The 21,828-nt window shown below is 40.9% G+C and overlaps 1 protein-coding gene and 1 long non-coding RNA gene across 2 annotated transcripts; one reads left to right on the forward strand and one right to left on the reverse strand.

The window, feature by feature from the left end:
* The first annotated feature begins 1,084 nt into the window (after positions 1–1,084).
* LOC113650973 lies at positions 1,085–17,546 on the forward strand. Its single transcript, XM_047811961.1, has 8 exons — positions 1,085–1,406; positions 11,549–11,632; positions 11,752–12,090; positions 12,517–12,828; positions 15,998–16,135; positions 16,285–16,325; positions 16,566–16,644; positions 16,769–17,546. Exons 2-7 carry the CDS (start codon positions 11,587–11,589, stop codon positions 16,629–16,631), a joined length of 942 nt encoding a protein of 313 aa, XP_047667917.1. The 5' UTR covers positions 1,085–1,406; positions 11,549–11,586; the 3' UTR covers positions 16,632–16,644; positions 16,769–17,546.
* A 470-nt stretch (positions 17,547–18,016) lies between these two features.
* On the reverse strand, positions 18,017–20,612 carry LOC125141078. The gene is made up of 3 exons (XR_007140435.1): positions 20,398–20,612; positions 20,035–20,114; positions 18,017–18,791 (listed from the first exon to the last, which is right to left on the reverse strand). It is a non-coding gene; the product is annotated as an uncharacterized LOC125141078 (long non-coding RNA).
* Positions 20,613–21,828: the final 1,216 nt, after the last annotated feature.

Here is a 21,828-nt window from a genome sequence, read left to right on the forward strand (position 1 = left end):
ATAAATCAAAATTCTGAACTGTAATTTATCCAGGAAATTATACAACATGGCTTTGCTTTCTTTTTCTTTTTTTTCTTTCTTAAATTTAAATGTTATGTGATCGAATAGTGCATTTAACATTAATTAAGAATATGAATAACAATGAATAACATTATTAGAACATTAAGTATAACTGCATAATACAGTTTATGATAAACCTTTTCAAAACACAGTAAATGCTATATGATAAACAATTACCTGCACACAGAGCAGTAAACAGGAGAGAATAGTGAGTCATTGAAATACCCCATTACCTCATCACCCATTACCTCAGCGCGCAATAGCCAATAGGATGCGCGATCACGTTACAGAATGTAAATAACCATCTATAATATTTACCCCGTTACACATATACTCCGGGATATTAGTTTATATAGAGTCGGAGGGGCTGAGGCAACTTTAGTAGCCTAACTTGTGGATGCGCGCTGACTCAAAACGCGAAATCGTCCCGTATTTACAGGCAAAATGACGCGTCCCGTATCAAATCAATACGGGACGCGATTTGTCCCGTATTTTACATACTGTAGGTCCACATTATACAGCATCCCATGCAAATCACCCCACCCGCATTGTATGGAGACGCGTCCTATACTGCCCCAGATTGGGTAATACTCGTTGCCATCGTTGGTTTGATTGGTTTGTTTTAGGGTTACGGGCCGTCAATCATTCATCCACCGATGTTATTATGTTCATGATGTTCATGGAAGATATTTTGCAAGTTTTTTAATAATAAGTTAATAAAATATGGTTCACATCTCACAAGTTCCTCCAAAAGCTCATTTTTTGTGTTCTCAGTCACACTTTGTTGGCTTATATTTATTCTTGTCATAGCTGTGTATTCAATATGACCACTTAAGTTGTGACAGTGAGAGACTGAGTGCATCTGTTCACACTGATTTCAATAGCAGATATCTTATTATAATGTCCATCGATATACCGCCACTGGCACGCCATCGGGACTGTGGTCATCGTGGCCCCGAGGGGTGTGGCCCCCGCTGCGGCAGGCGGCCCTTATTTTTCTGTATTGAAGGTGGGAACCCTAGGTGAGACATTAGCGGAAGTTGTCAGTCACGGATAAATAGGCAGGGAAACGTGGTGGTGTGTATCAGAGAGTACGGAGAAAGGCAGGAAGACTGTCGATCGTGTTGCTGGTACAGATCGAGTAGCGACAAAGACCACCACCTCCCTCAGTGCTGCTTTGTAACACCCGCTGACTAGGAAGTAAAGTCGAGGAGCTCAGAGTTAACACCAGAGTGCGATACGAGTGTCGGGACTCATCCATGCTTGTGTTCAGACGTGGTTACGAGAGGACGTGCTTAGGAACGACAACTCCGGCAAGACCAAGGGTGGGGTCCGAGACCATAAAGGTGAGTACTGGAGTCAGTATCCTACATCACCATGGTACTGTACACCTATAATAAGTTTTATTTTCGGAATATTTTAGTCCAGCGGGTGGTCTTACATTCCGCAAGACGCACGCGGTTCTGTTTATTATTAACTGCTGGAGCGTGAAACAAACAGCAGCGCGTAGAAATTTGCGAGGAAACCGGTTCACTAAACCATTTTAGTTTTTATACAGAATAAAACTAAACAAGTTAAGTCTGAACATAGAATCTCAAGTCATGCGATAGACAAATCACGTTTACATCAGTAGTCTTTACTGAAATTCATCAGTTCACATTACTAATGTTTTTGAGCATATGTTTTATAAAAAAATAACTATTAATGTCTTATAATTTAAATGATACTACTTAAATTAGACTTTATATATTAATTTAATAAGAAATTAAACAATAACACCAGTTCATTTCTTTATTGTCGACAAAAAAACAGGTAACACTGCAAAATACTCAAGTTCACAATGTTAACAATACAGTGTTTAGAGGAAAATACAGTATTCAACAATAAAGCATTAAACTGGATAAAATAAAGGGAAAATAGCACATGTACACACACCTGCACACACACCTGCACACACACCTGCACACACTCCTGCACACACACCTGCACACACACCTGCACACACTGGTGACAACGTTTGAGATGATAACTGTGAACTCATATCAATAGAGCAATAATATGCAGTTTTAACATACAGTACACTCATGGGTGTAAATTTCATGTAACAGTACGGGGGGTGGGGGGGGGCAATAAATATAAAATTTCTTATGAGCAATTTTTGAAGGCGACACAAATAATACAGTGTAATTGTACTTATAAAGACATGTCCCCACAGTGAAAAACTTTGCTTTTATCATTATTATTGTAGCATGGACACTACAAATACGTCATTATGGTTATTTTCAAAGTTGTTCTCAGGTTCAGTGACAGCAGATTTTTCTTCAAAACTATTTATTGCATTGTTTGTGTTGTTTACCGTTAAGCCATCAACATAATAAACATGACTGTTATTGTGAAAAATATATATAAAATAAGTCATGTTTTGTAACAAAGGCCACGTTCACACTGCAGGTAAAAGTGGCCCAAATCTGATTTTTTTGGGGTCAGGTGACCAGGTCAGACTTGTTCAGCAGTAGTGTGAACACTCAAATCTGGCCCAGATCTGATTTTTTTTCAAATCCGATTTAGACCACTTCCATATGTGGTCCTGAATCAGAGCCAGATCTGATTTTTTTCCATTGTGGCCGCAGTGTGAACAGCCGAAGTGGATTTTAAAAGGTAATGTGAACAACCAAACAAAAAAAATCTTATCTGAGCAAAATATCCGAATTGAGCATTAAGGCTTGCAGTGTGAACGTGGCCTAAATAAATTATTAAATAATCACTTTACAGTAACTGCTCTATGTATAAACACAACAAAACAGCTTACAAACACCCCCCCCCCCTCTTGCTGCACTGACTGGACAATCGGAACAAGAATCTGTTCTAAGATGCATGGCTTCTGATGCTAGCTTAGCCCTGATGTTAATTAACTATAATGTTCTAATAGGTAACCTCGTTTGTCACGTATAAATTCACAAAACTTCCACCACATCTTCAAAAGAACCTGTGAAAACAGAGCATAAGAAACGTTTAGATTAGCAAATCACGTTCACTGTAAAACATTAATGAATATCTGCTAACGACTACATCTTTAAGAAACACGTTTTTGAATGGTTATTTTAATACACCGGAGACAGAAGCTACCATAGATTAGATTAGATTAGATTAGATTAGATTAGATTAGATTAGATTTTATTGTCATTGTGCAAGGTACATGTACAGATGAAATGTGCCAATGAAATGCAGTTAGCATCTAATCAGAAGTGCATATCGCTTATTTACAAGTGGCAGTGTAATAAATAAGGGTATGAAGTTATACTGAAGGTGTAGTAATATGTACATGTAACTGAATAAGGGTAAATATAGTGTGTTTTTTATATAAGTATGTTACAGTATGGAGTGGTATGACAGAATATATATATATATATATATATATATATATATATATATATATATATATATATATATACACACTCAGACTAGACAGAATAAATATGGATGGACATACAGAAGTGTAATGGGTGGTGTTTTTGGGTGGTGTAAGGATACAGAAGAAAAGTGACAGTACAGTGGTGATTGTTAACACCATATCAGCTGTTCAGTGCAGAAACAACGGGAAACAACCTATTTTTCACTCTATTTGCTCTGGCTCTGAGACAACGGTAGCGTCAGCCTGATGGGAGAAGTGTAAACAGTCTGTAGTTGGGGTGAGAGGGATCTTTGATGAAAATCGTTTTTTGAAAATGTTCTCCAAGGTGGGTAGTTTAATACCGATGATTTGTTGGCCGGTTTTCACCCCCCTCTGAAGGGCTTTACACTGGCTAACACTGGAACACTGGCTAACGTCGTTAAAGGTGAGGTCTCCGATTTTTGAAAGCCAATGTTGACATATAAAACCACCAAACTGGAAAGCTGATCCTATATTAACACGTCCTACTTCCTGCCTTATCGTAAGCCATCTCTTTCTTTGTTTGTTTTTATCCTCCATGCCAATGTTAAAACCGCTTTCTGCTAATGTCACACATGCTCACTGAACACTCTCTCCACCCATATCGACAAGCCCCGCCCCTTTCTGCTCATTGGCTACACGCATGTTACTGTGAACAGACAGAAAAAAAACATTTAACTAACATCAGTTTTAGGGTAATCATTTATTGTCAGAAAAAACACTAGATATTAGACTATTTACACTCACCGTTTCAAAGTGCTTTCAAAAATCCACGGTTTGCGCAAGGACCAGACAGCGCATTGTGACGACCTGTTTCTGGCCTCGCCTCTCCGCTTCCCTGCCCCGCCTCTCCGCTTCCCTGCCCCGCCTCTCCGCTTCCCTGCCCCGCCTCTCCGCTTCCCTGCCCCGCCTCTCTGCTTCCCTGCCCTGCCTCTCCGCTTCCCTGCCCCGCCCTTCCATTACAGAAGTTGTCTCTGCTTAACATGATCATTGCACTCAATATTTCATCTGAATAGTGCGAACAACTAATTTGTATTAGCAGTGATGATTTTTTTAAAACGACAAAGAATAAGTAACTTAATGTTTCATTAACACAAAATCTGGGTTTAGAGTGTGCGTACCTGTGTAGTGCGTACGTGTGTCTCTGTTGTTAAAGTTTAGCATTAATTTGATAGATGGCCATTTGTAAATATTTTACAGAAGATGAATTACATTCTGTTGTCCAAGTATCTGTTTGTTCATCACTAAAGCTGAATCTAATCTAACTGATGACTGCTGATACAAAAGGAGGCACGTGGAGTTAACGGTCAGGAAAAGCAGCTGAGTGAAGAAGGTTTTGTGTTTGTTACAGGGGAGTGTGTGTGTCTGTGTGTGTGTGTGTGTCTGTGTGTGTGTGTGTGTGTGTGTGTGTGTCTGTGTGTGTGTGCGTCTGTGTGTGTGTGTGCGTCTGTGTGTGTGTGCGCGTCTGTGTGTGTGTCTGTGTGTCTGTGTCTGTGTGTGTGTGTCTGTGTCTGTGTGTGTGTGTCTGTGTGTGTGTCTGTGTGTGTGTGTGTGTCTGTGTGTGTGTGTGTGTGTCTGTGTCTGTGTGTGTGTGTCTGTGTGTGTGTGTGTGTGTCTGTGTGTGTCTGTGTGTGTGTGTGTGTGTGTGTGTGTGTGTGTGTCTGTGTGTGTGTGTGTGTCTGTGTGTGTGATCTCTCACAATTAAAGCGGGAGTTCTGAAAAGGTCTCAAAAAAAGAAAACAAATCTTTTGGAGTTAGTTGAATCAATGTTAAAATGCTAAAGTTATTTTTCAATAGACATGTTTTTTTGTGTGAGAAGAGGGTGGGTGGAGGCAGTGGGGCTCATTGGGTGCTCAGCACCCCTAAAGCTCTGACCCTAGAATTGCCCCTGGTAGACTGTAACACTAGAGGCAAAAACATCTCTGACAAATGTTATGGAGATGTTAAGAAGCTTACACAGCTAAGGTTAAACCGCCATTAGACCTCTCTGTCTGTTAGACCTCTCTGACTGTGTGTGTGTGTGTGTGTGTGTGTGTGTGTGTGTGTGTGTGTGTGTGTGTGTGTGTGTGTGTGTGAAATAATGATGGTATGGAAACTTTAAAGGGAAGCTTCTCCTGTACCACGCCTAGTTGCCTGATATTCACTTTTCTGAGATGCAGACCTGGGCCATAGCCGTAAGGGTGTTGTCAAGTCGTGGCCTATTGGCTAGAGAGTCTGACTCGTAACCCTAAGGTTGTGGGTTCGAGTCTCGGGCCGGCCACGACTGAGGTGCCCTTGAGCAAGGCACCGAACCCCCCAACTGCTCCCCGGGCACCACAGCATAAATGGCTGCCCACTGCTCTGGGTGTGTGTTCACGGTGTGTGTGTGTGTGTGTGTGTGTGTGTTCACTGCTGTGTGTGTGTGTGTGTGTGTGTGTGTGTGTGTGTACTTTGGATGGGTCAAATGCAGAGAACAAATTCTGAGCGTACTCAGCCGTACGTCACGTCACTTTCACTTTCATTCTGAGGTGTCAGGGTGGTTCTTGGTAGTAGATGTTAGGAACACATACACATGTATTGCAACATGACTCATTAGTATGTTGCCTTTCTGTCCAGTTGGCGAATTTCCAGAATTCGTTGTCATGTGATCAGCAGCGCTGACAGGATCAAGCTGGCACACTCTTTTTCCGTAAACCTAGTCACTGGCGCACCCGGAAGACTATGGGTGTCTCAGTAATCTAGTGCACATCACGAGTGTCTGTCGATGGTGCCTGAACCTTCTGTGTGTGGTTTTGATGGATCCAGGACACTCGTCCGTTGACCTTACACGCTGTCGGTGTGACCAGTAGGACTCGGAACGGTCCTCTCCACCTAGGGGATGACCAGTTTTTCTCCAGATGTCCTTGACCAGAATCCACTAACCAGGTTTCGGCTTACTCTCGAACTTGCCTTTCTCCTGTTCCTTGACTACCTGCTTAGAAACAACAGCGAGAGCACGGCATAGCTTTTAGAGAATTTAATCATAGCATCACCACACATCATTGTTGGACCTGGGGGTGTTATTCTCGTGCTTGGGGGGATGCCAAAAAGAATTTCAAATGAGCTTGTGTTAGATTGTGCTCCGGTACGTGTTCTCATGTGACGTAACACAAATTTTAGTGCTTTGCGCCATGGCAACCCGTTCTCTTCACGGCATTTGGCCAATTTATTTTTAGAGCACCATTGCCACACCTGATACACTCAGGGATTCCCCCAGCTAAGTATAATTTCTGTAAGCAGTGTCTCTGCTACTGCCGTGGTGTCTTATCTTGCTGTCGGGTTAAACCTCCACCCATTTAGAGAACATGTCGACTATCACTAGGCAGTACCTTTTGCCTGCTGATGGAGTAAGTTCAATAAAGTCCATCTGTAGGTATTGGAAAGGTGCTTAAAGGTGCCCCCCTTGACACAGGGTCTTAACCATGTGTCAACTTTAGCATAAAAAGGAAACGATCTTGTTGGTAAAACCGGTTTCCCTGAGGGACCATACTGTACCTTGCTTTTGGACATGTCTCACCTTCCTCCAGCGTTGTATCTCCTCACGTTCTCTCATACCCTGTAATCCAGTGAGATTTGGGATAGAAGGAAACAGTTTAATCGTGATGTTTATGGTTTGTTTCTGCACAGGAAGCTTTGCTGCTGTGTTTGTCACTGCTCAACTGTTTACCTTCTGCTCTATGTTTATGTTCTGTAAAGCTGCTTTGAGACGAAGCCCATTGTTAAAAGCGCTATACAAATAAACTTTAAATGAATTGAATCGCATCAGCTTTCCCATTACTTACGGAAATAGGATCGTTATAAACGTTCACATCCTGCAATTACTTTTGAAAGTAGGATTGCATCCAAGAGCTCAAAGCTGATCCTTCCACAAATAATTCCAGATCAGGGTTGGACAACGGTGTCTCCTGTAAGTCAGTCCTTGAGCAACAAACTTCATGACTCACACTCACACAATCATGAGGCTCCCCGTTATGCTCTGAGGGAAGACGTGTGGCAGGGTTAAGAGCTGTACGTCGTTTGGCATTTCTAAATGCACGGTGTTACGTCTCAACCATCGTGCAGAAGTAATATGTGCCACTTTTTGTTATAAAAGCAGCTGCGACACTGCATGTGGTACCGAGTTAATTCACTGCAGCTAATGTTCTGAGACACATGAGCAGACCTGCTGTCATCCAGTTTAGCTGAAAAATATTCTACTGGTCTGAGTTTGCCCCCATGCTCTCGGAGCAAACCGATGTCATGCACCGCCAACAACCCCACATCAACCCTTTTTTTCTTCAACAGTCTGTGTCTCATTAGGGGACCTAGTGTGGGTGTCATGTGTAATGTCTGTTTCCGTCGTTCACATGCAGCCTTCGCACGTCACTTTGCTGTCTGCTTGTACTCCTTGTCTGTGAGCAGTCGTGCTCAGAGGTTTAAACACATGCCTAAAAAAACATGAACTGTTTTTTTTGTCACCAGTTTTGGAATTTTCCGAATTACCTCTCATCTACTGGCTCGAGTCGTTTCCATTCTGCGGAAATTAAATGTCCTAGGAACTTCACTTCTTGTTGAACAAATTTCAAATTTGGCAGGATTATTTTCTTCACTGGAAACAATAGCGTTCAGACAGGAGACGTCTTGCACAGGAGACACAGGAGACGTCTTGCACAGGAGAGACAGGAGACGTCTTGCACAGGAGACACGAGAGACGTCTTGCACAGGAGACACGGGAGACGTCTTGCACAGGAGACCCGGGAGACGTCTTGCACAGGAGACACGGGAGACGTCTTGCACAGGAGACATGGGAGACGTCTTGCACAGGAGATACGGGAGACGTCTTCCACAGGAGATACGGAAGACGTCTCACATGGTACAATAACTCCAGCTTTATACAGGGAGTTGAACACCGGTGTTATACCTGCTATAGCTTCTGGTTTTAGGGAATATTGATCCTCTACTTATTTATTTGTTTGTTTGTTTGTTTGTTTGTTTTAACTATATCATATTTTCCACAATTATTCCACACCTTTTAAAATCTTCAATTTTACACAATGGGTTAAGATCTGATAAGGCATCAGGACGGATCTCCACATCTGTTTTTGCCCCAAACATCCAATTTAGTGGTGTGGTATTTACATTCCATTTTGAGCTGTAAAAGACAGCTGGGCAACCGGAAACATCCATATTCCCAAGTTTTTCCACTCATCATTGGCAGATTTGACTAAAGAAAGTCGTGGAGATGTATGATTCCTTTGGAATGGGTGTGGAGAACCAGCTCGAGTTGAAACCTGGGACAAATTTTCAACATCAGTACATCTGGCGTTTCTAACTTCCTATACCACTCTTTGTTCTAGCTTTCATCCGGTTCTCATCCAATTTTTTTTCTTTTCCCACAAGTAAGTGTGTGTGTGTGTGTGTGTGTGTGTGTGTGTGTGTGTGTGTGTGTGTGTGTGTGACATCAGTAAAAGAAAAATCACACAGTTTCCATTTGTAATATAGAGCAGAGATGTGGGATAGTGTTGTACAAAGCAGGAGTCATCTCCCCATTCTATCTTAAGGCCTAGTGATGTGCTGATTAGATATAAATTTAATTTGCACATCAAATCTCCACCCAACAGATTTATTGGGCAATTCTCAGAAATCAAAAATAAAATCCAAATAGTTTCTGTGTAGTTACGGTTTTACACCTTAAGGGCACTGAGAATGTCTCATTGACTGACATCTCTGATGCTCACGCAGTAAACAGGTGTAAAATTCACACAGTCGTATCACAGAGTTCTGCTCCTGAGTCAACTAGAAACTGTATCAGGATTTGTTTGACTAGTAATCACTTTAAACCTGGGCTCATTATATTCAGCATAGATTTCATTGGCAGATGTAATAGAGAACTCTGATTCTTTGCTAGACATCGAGTTAGTAACAGGTGGAAATATGACCGTTAGCTTAAGCTTTCCTTCCTTGCATTACATAAGTGTCAGACTTACCCGTCCCCGTGTGCTCACCCGTCCCAAACCCGACCAAACCTCAGGCCTCTTGGTTTCCCCTCGACATTACTTAGGACAATACAGCGCCCAGTGTTCTGAACTCCCACATATAAAACATCCATTCTGAAATCCAGGTCTGTTCCGTCCTCTTCCTCTGATGGAATCTCCTCAGACAACTGAACCACGTTGGGACGGTGTTTCATTTCTAACCTTTCGTCTTATTCTTTTTTGTCTCTCTGCTTTTAGCAGCTTTTCTGCATGGATGACATGCTGTTCGATCATAGACAGTTTTTCAGTGTCACAGGTGATTTACTTGACATTTCTTGTAACGTCTTCTCTTAATCCATTTATGAAACCGTTTCTCAGATGTGCCTCATACTGTGTGAGGTCAGGAGCTTCGGCCGTGTTATCAGGGCACTCAAGGCCACTGTTGCCCCTTTTCCTCCAGAAAGAACCGGGTGCTGGTTCAGAGCTAGCGTTGGTGCTGGTTCAGAGTTGGTTCCACTGGCGAACCTTCTAAGAACCGGTTTGCCTTTCCATCGTTTAGAGATCGTCACAGAGCCGAGTGTGACGTCACTGTATATGTGTCACGTTACACAGCGACGTTAGCACAGCAGCGACAAACACAAACACAACAACAACAATGGTGGATGTTACTTTACTGTTAATGCTCATGGCTTTGTGAACCTACATTAACACCCAAACGCGGCGAATCCGACGTGTACGTGCGGCTCCGTGTAATCTGTATAAACGGAGGTTGTGATGGAGAAAGTACATAACATTATTTTATCATTAACACTGAAAAAAGTTAGCCTTAGCATGTAGCTACCTACTATCGTGTGTGCTGATAATGTATCATATTGCAGTAAAGTAAAAGTGTATTAAACATTAGTATACTTAAGGTACATTATCAGATGCACTAACAGTAGCCCCGCCCACAGCCCCGCCCACAGCTCCTGACACAAGCAGTTCTTGAGTCATGACCAGCAACGTTTTGGTGCTACTTAAGAACCACTTTTCCTGGTTCGGAGCCGTTCAGAGTTTTCTGTCGAAACAGAAAGAACTGGTTCGAAATTAGGCTCCGAACCTGCACTCAATCTGCCTCGGTGGGAAAGGGGCATTTGTGCATCATGTGCTACTGTTAATGGTGCAAGCTGTCTGGAGACTGTTTCATTGTCCTCTTGTCTACCGGAAAGATCCTGTTTAATGAGTGTGTTGGAAAGCCGCCAACTCTGAGAGCTGCAGCTGCTGGAGAGGGTGGGGTGCCTGAGGTGGCAGTCTGAGAGGGCGGCCATTCAGCTCTGGGTCTACAAAAGATTTAAAACACTGAAGAGAAAATGATTGTGAATAAGTTTGTGTGTGAGATTTGCATGCTGTTGTGTTTTGTTTTTTTCTTTACTTGCCCAAACGTTTGTATGCAACCCAATCTACTTCTCGTCTCTTATTCCCTCTTGTCTTTGAAGCCTCGTGTTCTTGCAACTTTTCTCTAAACCTTTCTAGATGCCTTTCACTATCACTACCTTTTTCTGTAAATCCATAGTCCACAGATACAGAACCAGGTCCATAATTACTTATCATAAATTGAACATTAGGATGTTTACAGGCCCTTAAAAATGGTCATTTCCTTCTTTGCTTAAGCTTTTTTTTTTCCTAGACTAGACATCCATGGCCCTCTGGGAGAGACATCTCTCTCAGACATCCCTTATTATATTAGTCCCAAACTCTGCAAAATATTTTCCTCATCCTTCTCTTTCTCATTGCACCAACACACTCAGTACAACAGGACCCCATGATTAACAATAATATGCTCTCATTGCTCGTCAGCATGTGAGCAGAAACCCAGTTTCCCTTTTGGTGCTCCAAAAATCTCTACTTACGTCAGTCGTTGTTTAAAACCCCTCTGGAGTCCTGCTCGTTCTTTCTCTCTGCACGGTTCTTTTCCCTATAGGAGAGTAGCGTCGTCCCAGTCCCACGGGCATGGGTGATAGCCGCTAACTGCTATAGAAGTGTGTGTGACATCCGTCAGCCGTTCTGTCATTTTTATTTATAACGTCTCTCTGTTTGTTTGTTTCAGAAAATCTGCCAACACTCCACAAGAGTCTCCCAGACATCATGTCCCTCCTTTATATCTCCATCTTATGGCTCTGTGCCTGTGTGGGTGAGTGAGCAGGTTCTACAACACCAACAAGACACAAGTGTCCTTCTATTGAAGCAAATATCACAACAATGTTTTGTCAAATGTTACAAATCCTGTAGACTGTAATGTTTCTCCCACAGACAGTGCAGAGCCTGATGTTACTGTATCAGCTCAAGTGGGTTCCACAGTCATCCTGCCATGTAACCTGACTGAAGAGTTCAAACCAACATCAGTTATTAGGTGGCAGTTCAATTTTAAAACTGTGTTTGAGAGAAGCGGTAATGTTACAGATCCAGGACCAGGATATAAAGGACGTGTGGATGTTCCTGTGGACAAGCTGCGTAAAGGAAACTGTTCCCTGGTGTTGAAGAACATCAGATTTACTGATACAGGAATATACAATTCCTTTACAATGGAACATGTGGACACTAACAAGGACAAAATGAAAGAAATTAACAGAGTTAGTCTCTCAGTCGATGGTGAGTAAACTGTTCAGTGTAAAATATTGACTAATGATAGAAGTCACAGTGTCTCAGATAACAGAGCTGGACATAAGGAACAATAACAAGATCTATTAGAGAGGAATCAATACTTTATATAGAGTTAACAGATGACGTGTTAGAAAAATACACAAATACAGACATAAATAAGACACAGACGATATTTTATTTATAGAAAGTTTGTCAGAAAGGTTCAGAGGTCATCTGGGTGAGATTAGAGATGTTCATCAGGACCGAGATCCTGCAGCAACAATTAAAAAACTTTTACTTCCATGTGGACAAGAACAAGTGATCAGATATGAAGCTCACAGGACAACAAACACAATCAGTTTCTATTAAATAAATAAAAATATAAAGTTCCTAACATCAGATCGTTTCCTAAAAGGTTTTTCTGTGTCTCTGAAGCTCTTCAGATTTCAGCTCCAGTGGGTTCCACAGCTGTCCTGCCGTGTGATTGGAGTCATCTGTCCAACAAAACTCCTCACGTTAAGTGGTTTACTGATACTGAGACTGTGTTTGAGCGAAAGGGGAAAGAGATCAATCAGAGTGAAGGACATAAGGGTCGTGTGGACGTTCCTGAGGACGAGCTGCTTAAAGGAAACTGTTCCCTGGTGATGAACATCAGTGTTAATGATACAGGAAACTACAGCAGCTCCATGTTAATTACAGACACACAGGAATCTGTCTTGGTCCAGAAGGTTAATCTGTCAGTTGTTGGTAAGTGGATTAATCTCAGACGATACTGAGTACGACACATATCAGTACACAAAGTTTAAAATGTCTGGAAAGTTACTGAGTGACTTGAGCAGCATGTTTCCTGTAGATGTCAGTGTTTCAGTCCTGGTTGAGAGAGAACTACACAGTTTAATGTCCCCACAGATCATTGTGAAGCTTTTCATGGCTGTGTTAGACTGAGTGAGGAGAACACACACCTCCTGTCCTGTATCTCACTACTGTTTCAGCTCACACTCAGTCACGTCCTCTCAATAATCAACACTCAGTCCTCATCTAAGAGCCTTGTGATCTGATAAAGTACTGAAATGGTTCTTAACCAATAACTCTGATCTGACCGATAAAATATCTTCACTTTCTATTTCCAGGTGATTTAAACATTATAAATGTCGAATACATGAAAGTGACCCAGTGTTTGTGACCCTTTTACCTTGAACAGGGTTTCATGGGAAAAGCAGTACATTAGGATGGAAAAAGTAACCTGGGTAGATTTTATCTATCTATCTATCTATCTATCTATCTATCTATCTATCTATCTATCTATCTATCTATCTATCTATCTATCTATCTATCTGTCATTAATCATCTATCTTTCTATCTATGTATCCATCTATCTATCTATGTATGTATCTATCTATCTATCTATCTATCTATCTATCTATCTATCTATCTATCTATCTATCTATCTATCTGTCATTAATCATCTATCTATCTTTCTATCTATCTACAGTATGTATCTATCTATCTATCTATCTATCTATCTATCTATCTATCTATCTATCTATCTATCATTAATCATCTATCTATCTATCTATCTATCTATCTATCTATCTATCTATCTATCTATCTATCATCAATCATCTATCCATCCATTCATCCATCCATCCATCCATCCATCTATCTATCTATCTATCTATCTATCTATCTATCTATCTATCTATCTATCTATCTATCTATCTATCTATCTATCTATCTATCTATCTATCTATCTATCTATCTATCTATCTAACTATCTATCTGGACAGCGCACAGTAATCAACAAATCAGCGATGAGCATCAGTGTAAATATGCCGGAGTTATAATATGCACAATAGCTAAATTTCATCCGTTGTCCTAAGGCAGGTATCATAACACAAAATACAAATGACTTACAAACATAACAACATGCATGAAGACATGTTACACAGAACAACACAGACTAAGTACAGTAAACAGCAGTCACACAGACGTTAAAAGGCCACTATGAACAGACATCCAATGAGAGAATTATTTACCTATCTGTACATCTCTGGTTTGATTTCAGCCATTGTTTAAGGTTTTTTTTAAAGGTTAAGTAATTGTCACAATTCCTAACTTGAGTAGGTAATGTGTTCCATGACTGTGTGCCTCTGGTAGTTCTGCGCCATTGTACATTACAGTCTCCTCTGGTTAATGCTCTAGTGTTTACTTTAATAGTTTTCTTCTGTATAAAGTCTCTTAATGGTTATTAAGTTATTAACATAGAGACTGTATAAAATCGGCCCCAGTATTGAGCCTTGTGGGACTCCAGCAGAACAAGTAAGATCAGATGATTGTGAATTTCCTGTTTGTACAGCTTGTGTTCTGTCTGACAAATATGATTGCATCCAACAGTGTCCAGAAAAACAGCCCCTACAAAGCCGCCCTGGTCTAACAGGCTTTTTAAATTCTCAAGAAAATAACAAGTGGCCATTTCTGTAGAGTGTTGTTTGCGAAAGCCAAACTGTGTTGGATGGAGAGGGGCATCACCACTGTTTAAGTGTTCAGTTAACTGTGAGGAAAATCATTTTTCAGCTGTTTTTGAAATTATTGGTAGAATGCTTATTGGGTGAAAATTCTCTGGTTTTGTCGTATCACCGGCCTTAAAGACTGGGATAACGCTAGCAGCCATCCATGTTGAGGGAACTACTCCCTGTTTTATAGATAGAAATTTGGCCCGCAGTGTAATTATATTCGCAAGATCATATCAAATGTGCATTACAGCTGACTAGCCGCACGCTCCGCTAATACTACAAATCCCAGAATGCCTTGCCACTGTATTGACGCGTAGTCACGAACAGCAAGCGCCCCTCATTCTCTGTTGACAGTCGTTAACAACCCTGTTACAGTCACATGGGGCAAGTTAATTCACCCTCCACAAAAATGTCCAAACGACAGATGGACAATAGGAGCTTTCAGGACAGGAGGGAGGCAGATTATCTGTTCACCAATATAAAGGACAGACCTGTTTGTGTTGTGTGCTAACGGAGCTAACGTGTCTGTAACGACAGTATATAACATAAGAAGACACTATGACACGAAACATTATGAGAAGTATAAGGACCTGGATGTAAAGCAGAAGCTCCAGAAGGTGGAGGAGATGAAAAAAAGTCTGGTTTCCCGTCAGACTATGTTCATGAAAGCTAAATAAAAAGTGAAGCTGCTGTAAAGGCTGTAAAGCTTTATTGTGGCAGCAGAAACAGCAAAATCTGCCCTTTAATGTGGGAGAGTTTGTCAAAAAGTGTAGGGTCAAAGTTTGTGACATGAACATCACTGATGTGGCTTTTATTTCTAATTTAATGTCTTATGTGTTTGTAATAACGAGCTCTGGTTGTTCTAATCCTGTGTTTAAGTAAAACTAAAGTTTGTTTCCATATAAAAAAGGTTGAACATTACAGATCTGTTGTAGTTCATTTTACATTAAATATTCAGTTTGGCCTGTGACTTTATCTCAGTTTTATATTTTGGCCCACTGTGAGTTTGAGTTTGACCCCCTGGCCTAAATTATCAGTTAGCATACCATTGACTTGAAGTTCTTTGATCTTTCAGATCTTTGAAATTTACACTTTTGATTTCAATGACATGATAAGGGGGCGTGTCTAAAGTACAGTTCAGGGCTTTTCTTAATCTGGTGTGAGCTCCGGTTCAAAACATCTCTTATTGTTCCTGGATAAACTTTAATAAAACACTTCATATTATTATAGCAGCTCAACACCGATTATTATTTAAGGATCAGTGATGACATCGTCTGCATGTATGGCTGAAAAACACTGAACAATATAAGTAAATGTAGTCTGATGTTTGATAGATTTTCTTCGAGGACATGTTTTCCTCAGCACTGTACTGATATCTCTGTGTGGTTTAATGTGTGTTTTAGAGGGCAGCGTTAATGCGAGCGGATCTTCATCAAAGGATTCAGACTCACACCAGACTGGAGAGAGAAACAGGATTATTTTATATGTTGTGATCGTAATCATCATCATCTGTGTGTCTGTGTACTACGGCAGTGTGAAAGGTAAAACTGGTTAAAATTGTTGGTTTAATGTCTGAATGAATCAGAGAGAATATTTGTGGAAATTGTGTTGAACATGTGTCTAAATTTATTTAATATAATTTTAAAATATTTATCTTATGTTTCTGAAAACGGAAAATCATCATTATCAGTATCTTCATGTCTCAGACGTGTCACCGACTCCACTGAACAGGTACGAAAACATTCAAATGAAAAAAACTAATTCAATAAAATTGTGACCACTTTTTTGTTGTTTAAATTTGTTGTATTAAATTAGAAATGTGACAAGAAAAGTGTGAAATATTGTAATAAATGTAAGTGAACAGAATTCAGTAAACAGAACAGAGCAGTTAATGTCAAAGTTTAGACAATAAACAGAAGAAAAAAAACTGTTCTGTGTTTCTTCATCATCTGAATCTGAATCTCTCTACAGGACAGAAACAACACAACGACTGTCAGTGTGCTGTACACAACAGTCGCCACACAACCGCAGACATAATGACCAACACAAGGTGGCGCCAATTATTTATTTATTTTCTCTTTTTTTATATCTCTTTTCTTTAGAGATGAACTTTGGCATATTTTACATGGTATAAAGTTGTTTTTTCACCACCTTCTCCTCTCCTTTCCTCTCAGATGGTCTGCTACGATCCTGACTGCCGTTAGAGACGTTTCTCAGATCATCAGCAGCAGTTTTTCATGAGTGTCTGTAACTTAGCCAACAGTCTTACAGCCGGGTCACTGACAACACCTGCTCAGGACATGTAGTCTAGTGCCAGTGGTTCTCAAACTGGGGGCCCTGAGATGGTGCCAGCGGGCCCCGGGTCAGAACAAGCAATCTAATTTTACATTGTGCTTATTTTATAATCTATTTTTGTTGTTTTATTTGCTTTTGTAAAGTGCTTTGAGATGTACTTGTAAAGGTGCTATAGAGAATACAGGTTATTATTCTTCTCAAACTGGGGGCCCTGAGATGGTGCCAGAAAACATCTGAGTAATAGTGGCCCCTGGTTCCTTTTTTCCAAATGTGACTGGATCGAACCAATTTGGGAGGCTATTAAAGATCGCAGCCTTGGTTTAAGTGCTTGTACATTCTAACTGTGAACAGCAGTCATTTTTACATTTACATTTTTATTTGTTGTTTTATTTTGCTGTGTTTTGTTGTGTTTTTTTGCAGCAGTGGACACAGAATGTACAATGGCTGAAGTCATGTGTTGGAACCTTATAGTTGAGGAGGAATCAGGGTTCAGCTACTCAGTAATATAAACTAATATTGTGTAGTGTTACTGAGGTTTTATTACAGGGGAGGTCTGTGTGTGTGTGTGTGTGTGTGTGTGTGTGTGTGTGTGTGTCTGTCTGTGTGTGTGTGTGTGTGTGTCTGTCTGTGTGTGTGTCTGTGTGTGTGTGTGTGTGTGTCTGTCTGTCTGTCTGTGTGTTTGTCTGTCTGTCTGTGTGTGTGTGTGTCTGTCTGTCTGTGTGTGTGTGTGTCTGTGTGTGTGTGTGTGTGTGTGTGTGTGTGTCTGTCTGTGTGTGTGTCTGTATGTGTGTCTGTGTGTGTCTGTCTGTGTGTGTGTGTGTGTGTGTGTGTGTCTGTGTGTGTGTCTGTGTCTGTGTGTGTCTGTCTGTCTGTGTGTGTGTCTGTGTGCGTGTGTGTGTGTGTGTGTGTGTGTGTCTGTCTGTGTGTGTGTCTGTATGTGTGTCTGTGTGTGTCTGTCTGTGTGTGTGTGTGTGTGTGTGTGTGTGTGTCTGTGTGTGTGTCTGTGTCTGTGTGTGTCTGTCTGTCTGTGTGTGTGTCTGTGTGTGTGTGTGTGTCTGTGTGTGTGTGCGTATGTGTCTGTGTGTGTCTTTGTGTGTGTCTGTGTGTGTCTGTGTGTGTGTGTGTGTGTTTGTGTGTGTGTGTCTGTGTGTGTCTTTGTGTGTGTGTGTGTCTGTGTGTGTCTCTGTGTGTGTGTGTGTGTGTGTGTGTGTGTGTGTGTGTGTGTACTGCATAGGATATGGTAGCTAGTAGATAACAGAAGTATAAGTTGAAGCCTTCACTTTTGTCACATCTACATTACAGCAGAATGAAATTATTTCTTCATGTATCACAACTTTGGAAGTTAAGACCAGAGCTCAGGGTCAGTCATGGTACAGAGCCCCTGGAGCAGAAAGGGTTAAGGGCCTTACTCAGGGGCCCAACAGTGTTAGCTTGTCTGTATATAAATGTATTATGTGCATTATATTGCCATAAGCAGAGAATTGTGTGTGTTTTAATAACTACTGTGTATTAAATCTTTATATTCTGTCATTACCAGACAGGGCAGAGCTCCACTGTGCCTAGTGTCTGTCTCTGTATGTCAGTCACTACACAGGGACTGAGAATAGCACCGTGGGCTCGGCTTATAGAGTCAATAAAAAGAAAGAGGGAAGATTTCAGTGTGTTTCATCTTCACTGTGAACACGTGTACATCTGTGAGGAGCAGGAGAACATTTCAGTTTAACTTCTCAGGGATTTTAATGAGATCTGGCATCACAGAAAAGAGATCCTACAGGATGAGGAAAAGGAAGTAATGCAGTGTGGACAATGTTCATTTGTCTTCTTATTTAAAGCCAGTCAGAATTTCAGGATATTTATCATCTGTTTCAAACGTACATAAAGATCCTCATCCCATAATTACACCTGACACAAAAAAAAGAGAAATAGACGAGTGAGACGGAGAAAGGGAGAGAAATAGAGTGAGGTTTAACCCCAGGTTTAACCCTAGCCCAAACCCAGGTTTAACCCTAACCCAAACCCAGGTTTAACCCTAGCTCAAACCCAGGTTTAACTCTAACCCAGGTTTAACCCTAACCCAAACCCAGGTTTAACCCTAACCCAAACCCAGGTTTAACCCTAGCTCAAACCCAGGTTTAACTCTAACCCAGGTTTAACCCTAACCCAAACCCAAACCCAGGTTTAACCCTAGCTCAAACCCAGGTTTAACTCTAACCCAGGTTTAACCCTAACCCTGGCCCAAACCCAGGTTTAACCCTAACCCAGGTTTAACCGTAGCCCAAACCCAGGTTTAACCCTAACCTAAACCCAGGTTTAACCCTAACCCAGGTTTAACCCTAGCCCAAACCCAGGTTTAACCCTAACCCAAACCCAGGTTTAACCCTAGCCCAAACCCAGGTTTAACCCTAACCTAAACCCAAGTTTAACCCTAACCCAGGTTTAACCCTAACCCTAGCCCAAACCCAGGTTTAACCCTAGCCCAAACCCAGGTTTAACCCTAACCCAAACCCAGGTTTAACTCTAACCCAAACCCAGGTTTAACCCTAACCCAATCCAAGCTAGAGCTCAGTTCTCTCACTGAGATATAAAAGGGAAAGTTAAGCACTTTATTTAAACATACACAATTTTCACATTTGTATTTTTTCTCTTATATTGAAATGTACCCTTACTTTTATTTATTTAATGAGAGAACTTTAGACATATCTACAATCATACATATGTTCTTTTCTATGTTACGTGACAATAAATATTGTAGAAAAAAAAATTGAATTGTACTGAATTTATTTGATTTGACAGTCAGGTGTTGATACATTTACAGCATTTGGTGTACAGCTAATAGGCTACATAAATATATATCACACTAACTAGTTAGACATTGTGATGTTCCGGACCTTCGCTTCAAGACATTTTCTCTTACTGGACCTCTTTTTTAGTTGAATACCTCTGGCCTATAGGGATCCGTGATAAAGACCGTGATGTGCCCTCTAGTGGTGAATCATAAAACTGTTTAATGTGGGGTTTTTTATTAGGGCTTAATGGGGTGTCAATACATCAGAGGAAATAACCACACACACCCATTACAGACAATTTAAAGATGCCAATCAGACCTACAGCACATGTTTTTAGAATGGAGAGAAAACCAGAGTACCTTTAGGGACCCTCTGAGGCACAGGGAGATCATGCAAACTCTGGGCACACAGGGCAGAGGTGGGAATCACACCAACAACCCTGGAGACACAAGACAAATGTGCAAACCACTAAGCCACTTTTTCCATGTCATGATGGTATATATGTTTTTAAAAAATCAAATGAATAATAATAATAATAATAATAATAATAATCTCATTCTTCTCATTTGGAGTTCAAGATTAAGGTAAAAACAGTATATACTTATTTTACATATATTGATGTTTTCCGTGCTCTATCATATCTGATATGATTAATCAGTCAATTAACACTCTTTCCTGGCTGAAGTGAGTGTGTGAGAAGTGAGAGAAGAGAAAACACTCACCTGTGCAGGACCGGGGTTGAGATCCAGTGGTCTACTGCTCATTATATCCCAACAAGAATAAAATCTCGATGCTCATCTATTATTCTGCCATCCTTGGTTATCATCTTATTATCATTAGAGGATAGTGGCAGCCTGCTGCTTAAATTTAGTCCTCGGGGCATTTTCTCACTGAAAAGGTCTGTAAAATCATGGAATTAGCCTAGCTCATGTACAGACCTCTGCAGGATGGCAGAAGCACTGCAGCTGAGGTTGTAAATCCCCACCCCCTCGTCCTTCCAGTCAATGGGTGTGAGAGAGACGGAGGGGAACCGTCAGGGGTACTGAGACACACGGCACATTTCATGCACGATCAGCCCTGGTCTCCAGATTGTGTGGTTGAGCATCAGTTGATTTTTTATATATATATATATCAGACAGCAAGGAAAAAGTGAAATTTCACCTGCAAAGAAAATTAAAGGGATAAACTGTGCTACATGGTCACTCAGGTGCTAAACCAGGACAGCACCTAAAATCTATCTATCTATCTATCTATCTATCTATCTATCTATCTATCTATCTATCTATCTATCTATCTATCTATCTATCTATCTGTCTGTCTGTCTGTCTGTCTGTCTGTCCAGTTTGATTTGTTTAATATAATTTTAATAATCGAAATGTTTTATATAATTAATATACAGTTTTGACTGAAGACTAAAGAAATATTTCTATCTGTAGTCTTTTCTTATTTGGCTTAATTATGTTTTAAGGTTTAATTATCGCAATGAATTAGTTTTTATTATAGTATAGTATTTATTATATACATTATTGTGCAAAAGTTTTAGACAGGTGTGAAAAAATGCTGTAAACAAAGAACGCTTTCAAAAATGGAAGTGTTAAACATTTATTTTCAGAAATGAACAAAATGCAGTGAATGAACAAAAGAGAAATCTAAATCTAATCAATATTCGGTGTGACAACCGTTTGTCCTCAAAACAGCAGCAATACTTTTAGGTCAGTGCTGTCAAACTCAGGGCTGTCAGACTCAGGGCTGTCAGACTCAGGGCTGTCAGACTCAGGGCTGTCAGACTCGGGGCTGTCAAACTCAGGGCTGTCAGACTCAGGGCTGTCAGACTCAGGGCTGTCAGACTCAGGGCTGTCAGACTCAGGGCTGTCAGACTCAGGGCTGTCAGACTCAGTTGTCAAACTCAGTGCTGTCAAACTCAGGGCTGTCAGACTCAGGGCTGTCAGACTCAGGGCTGTCAGACTCAGGGCTGTCAGACTCAGTTGTCAAACTCAGTGCTGTCAAACTCAGTGCATTACAGCTGACTAGCCGCACGCTCCGCTAATACTACAAATCCCAGAATGCCTTGCCACTGTATTGACGCGTAGTCACGAACAGCAAGCGGCCCTCATTCTCTGTTGACAGTCGTTAACAACCATGTTACAGTCACA

This window comes from Tachysurus fulvidraco, chromosome 4, assembly GCF_022655615.1.
Source record: "Tachysurus fulvidraco isolate hzauxx_2018 chromosome 4, HZAU_PFXX_2.0, whole genome shotgun sequence".
NCBI classification, from domain to species: domain Eukaryota; kingdom Metazoa; phylum Chordata; class Actinopteri; order Siluriformes; family Bagridae; genus Tachysurus; species Tachysurus fulvidraco.

Excerpts from the sequence above, each read along its gene's own strand:
- LOC113650973 (XM_047811961.1), top strand. The coding sequence starts at position 11,587 with ATGTCCCTCCTTTATATCTCCATCTTATGGCTCTGTGCCTGTGTGG. Across the intron at positions 11,633-11,751 it reads ATGGCTCTGTGCCTGTGTGG|ACAGTGCAGAGCCTGATGTT; the intron begins GTGAGTGAGCAG and ends TTTCTCCCACAG. Across the intron at positions 12,091-12,516 it reads AGTTAGTCTCTCAGTCGATG|CTCTTCAGATTTCAGCTCCA; the intron begins GTGAGTAAACTG and ends GTGTCTCTGAAG.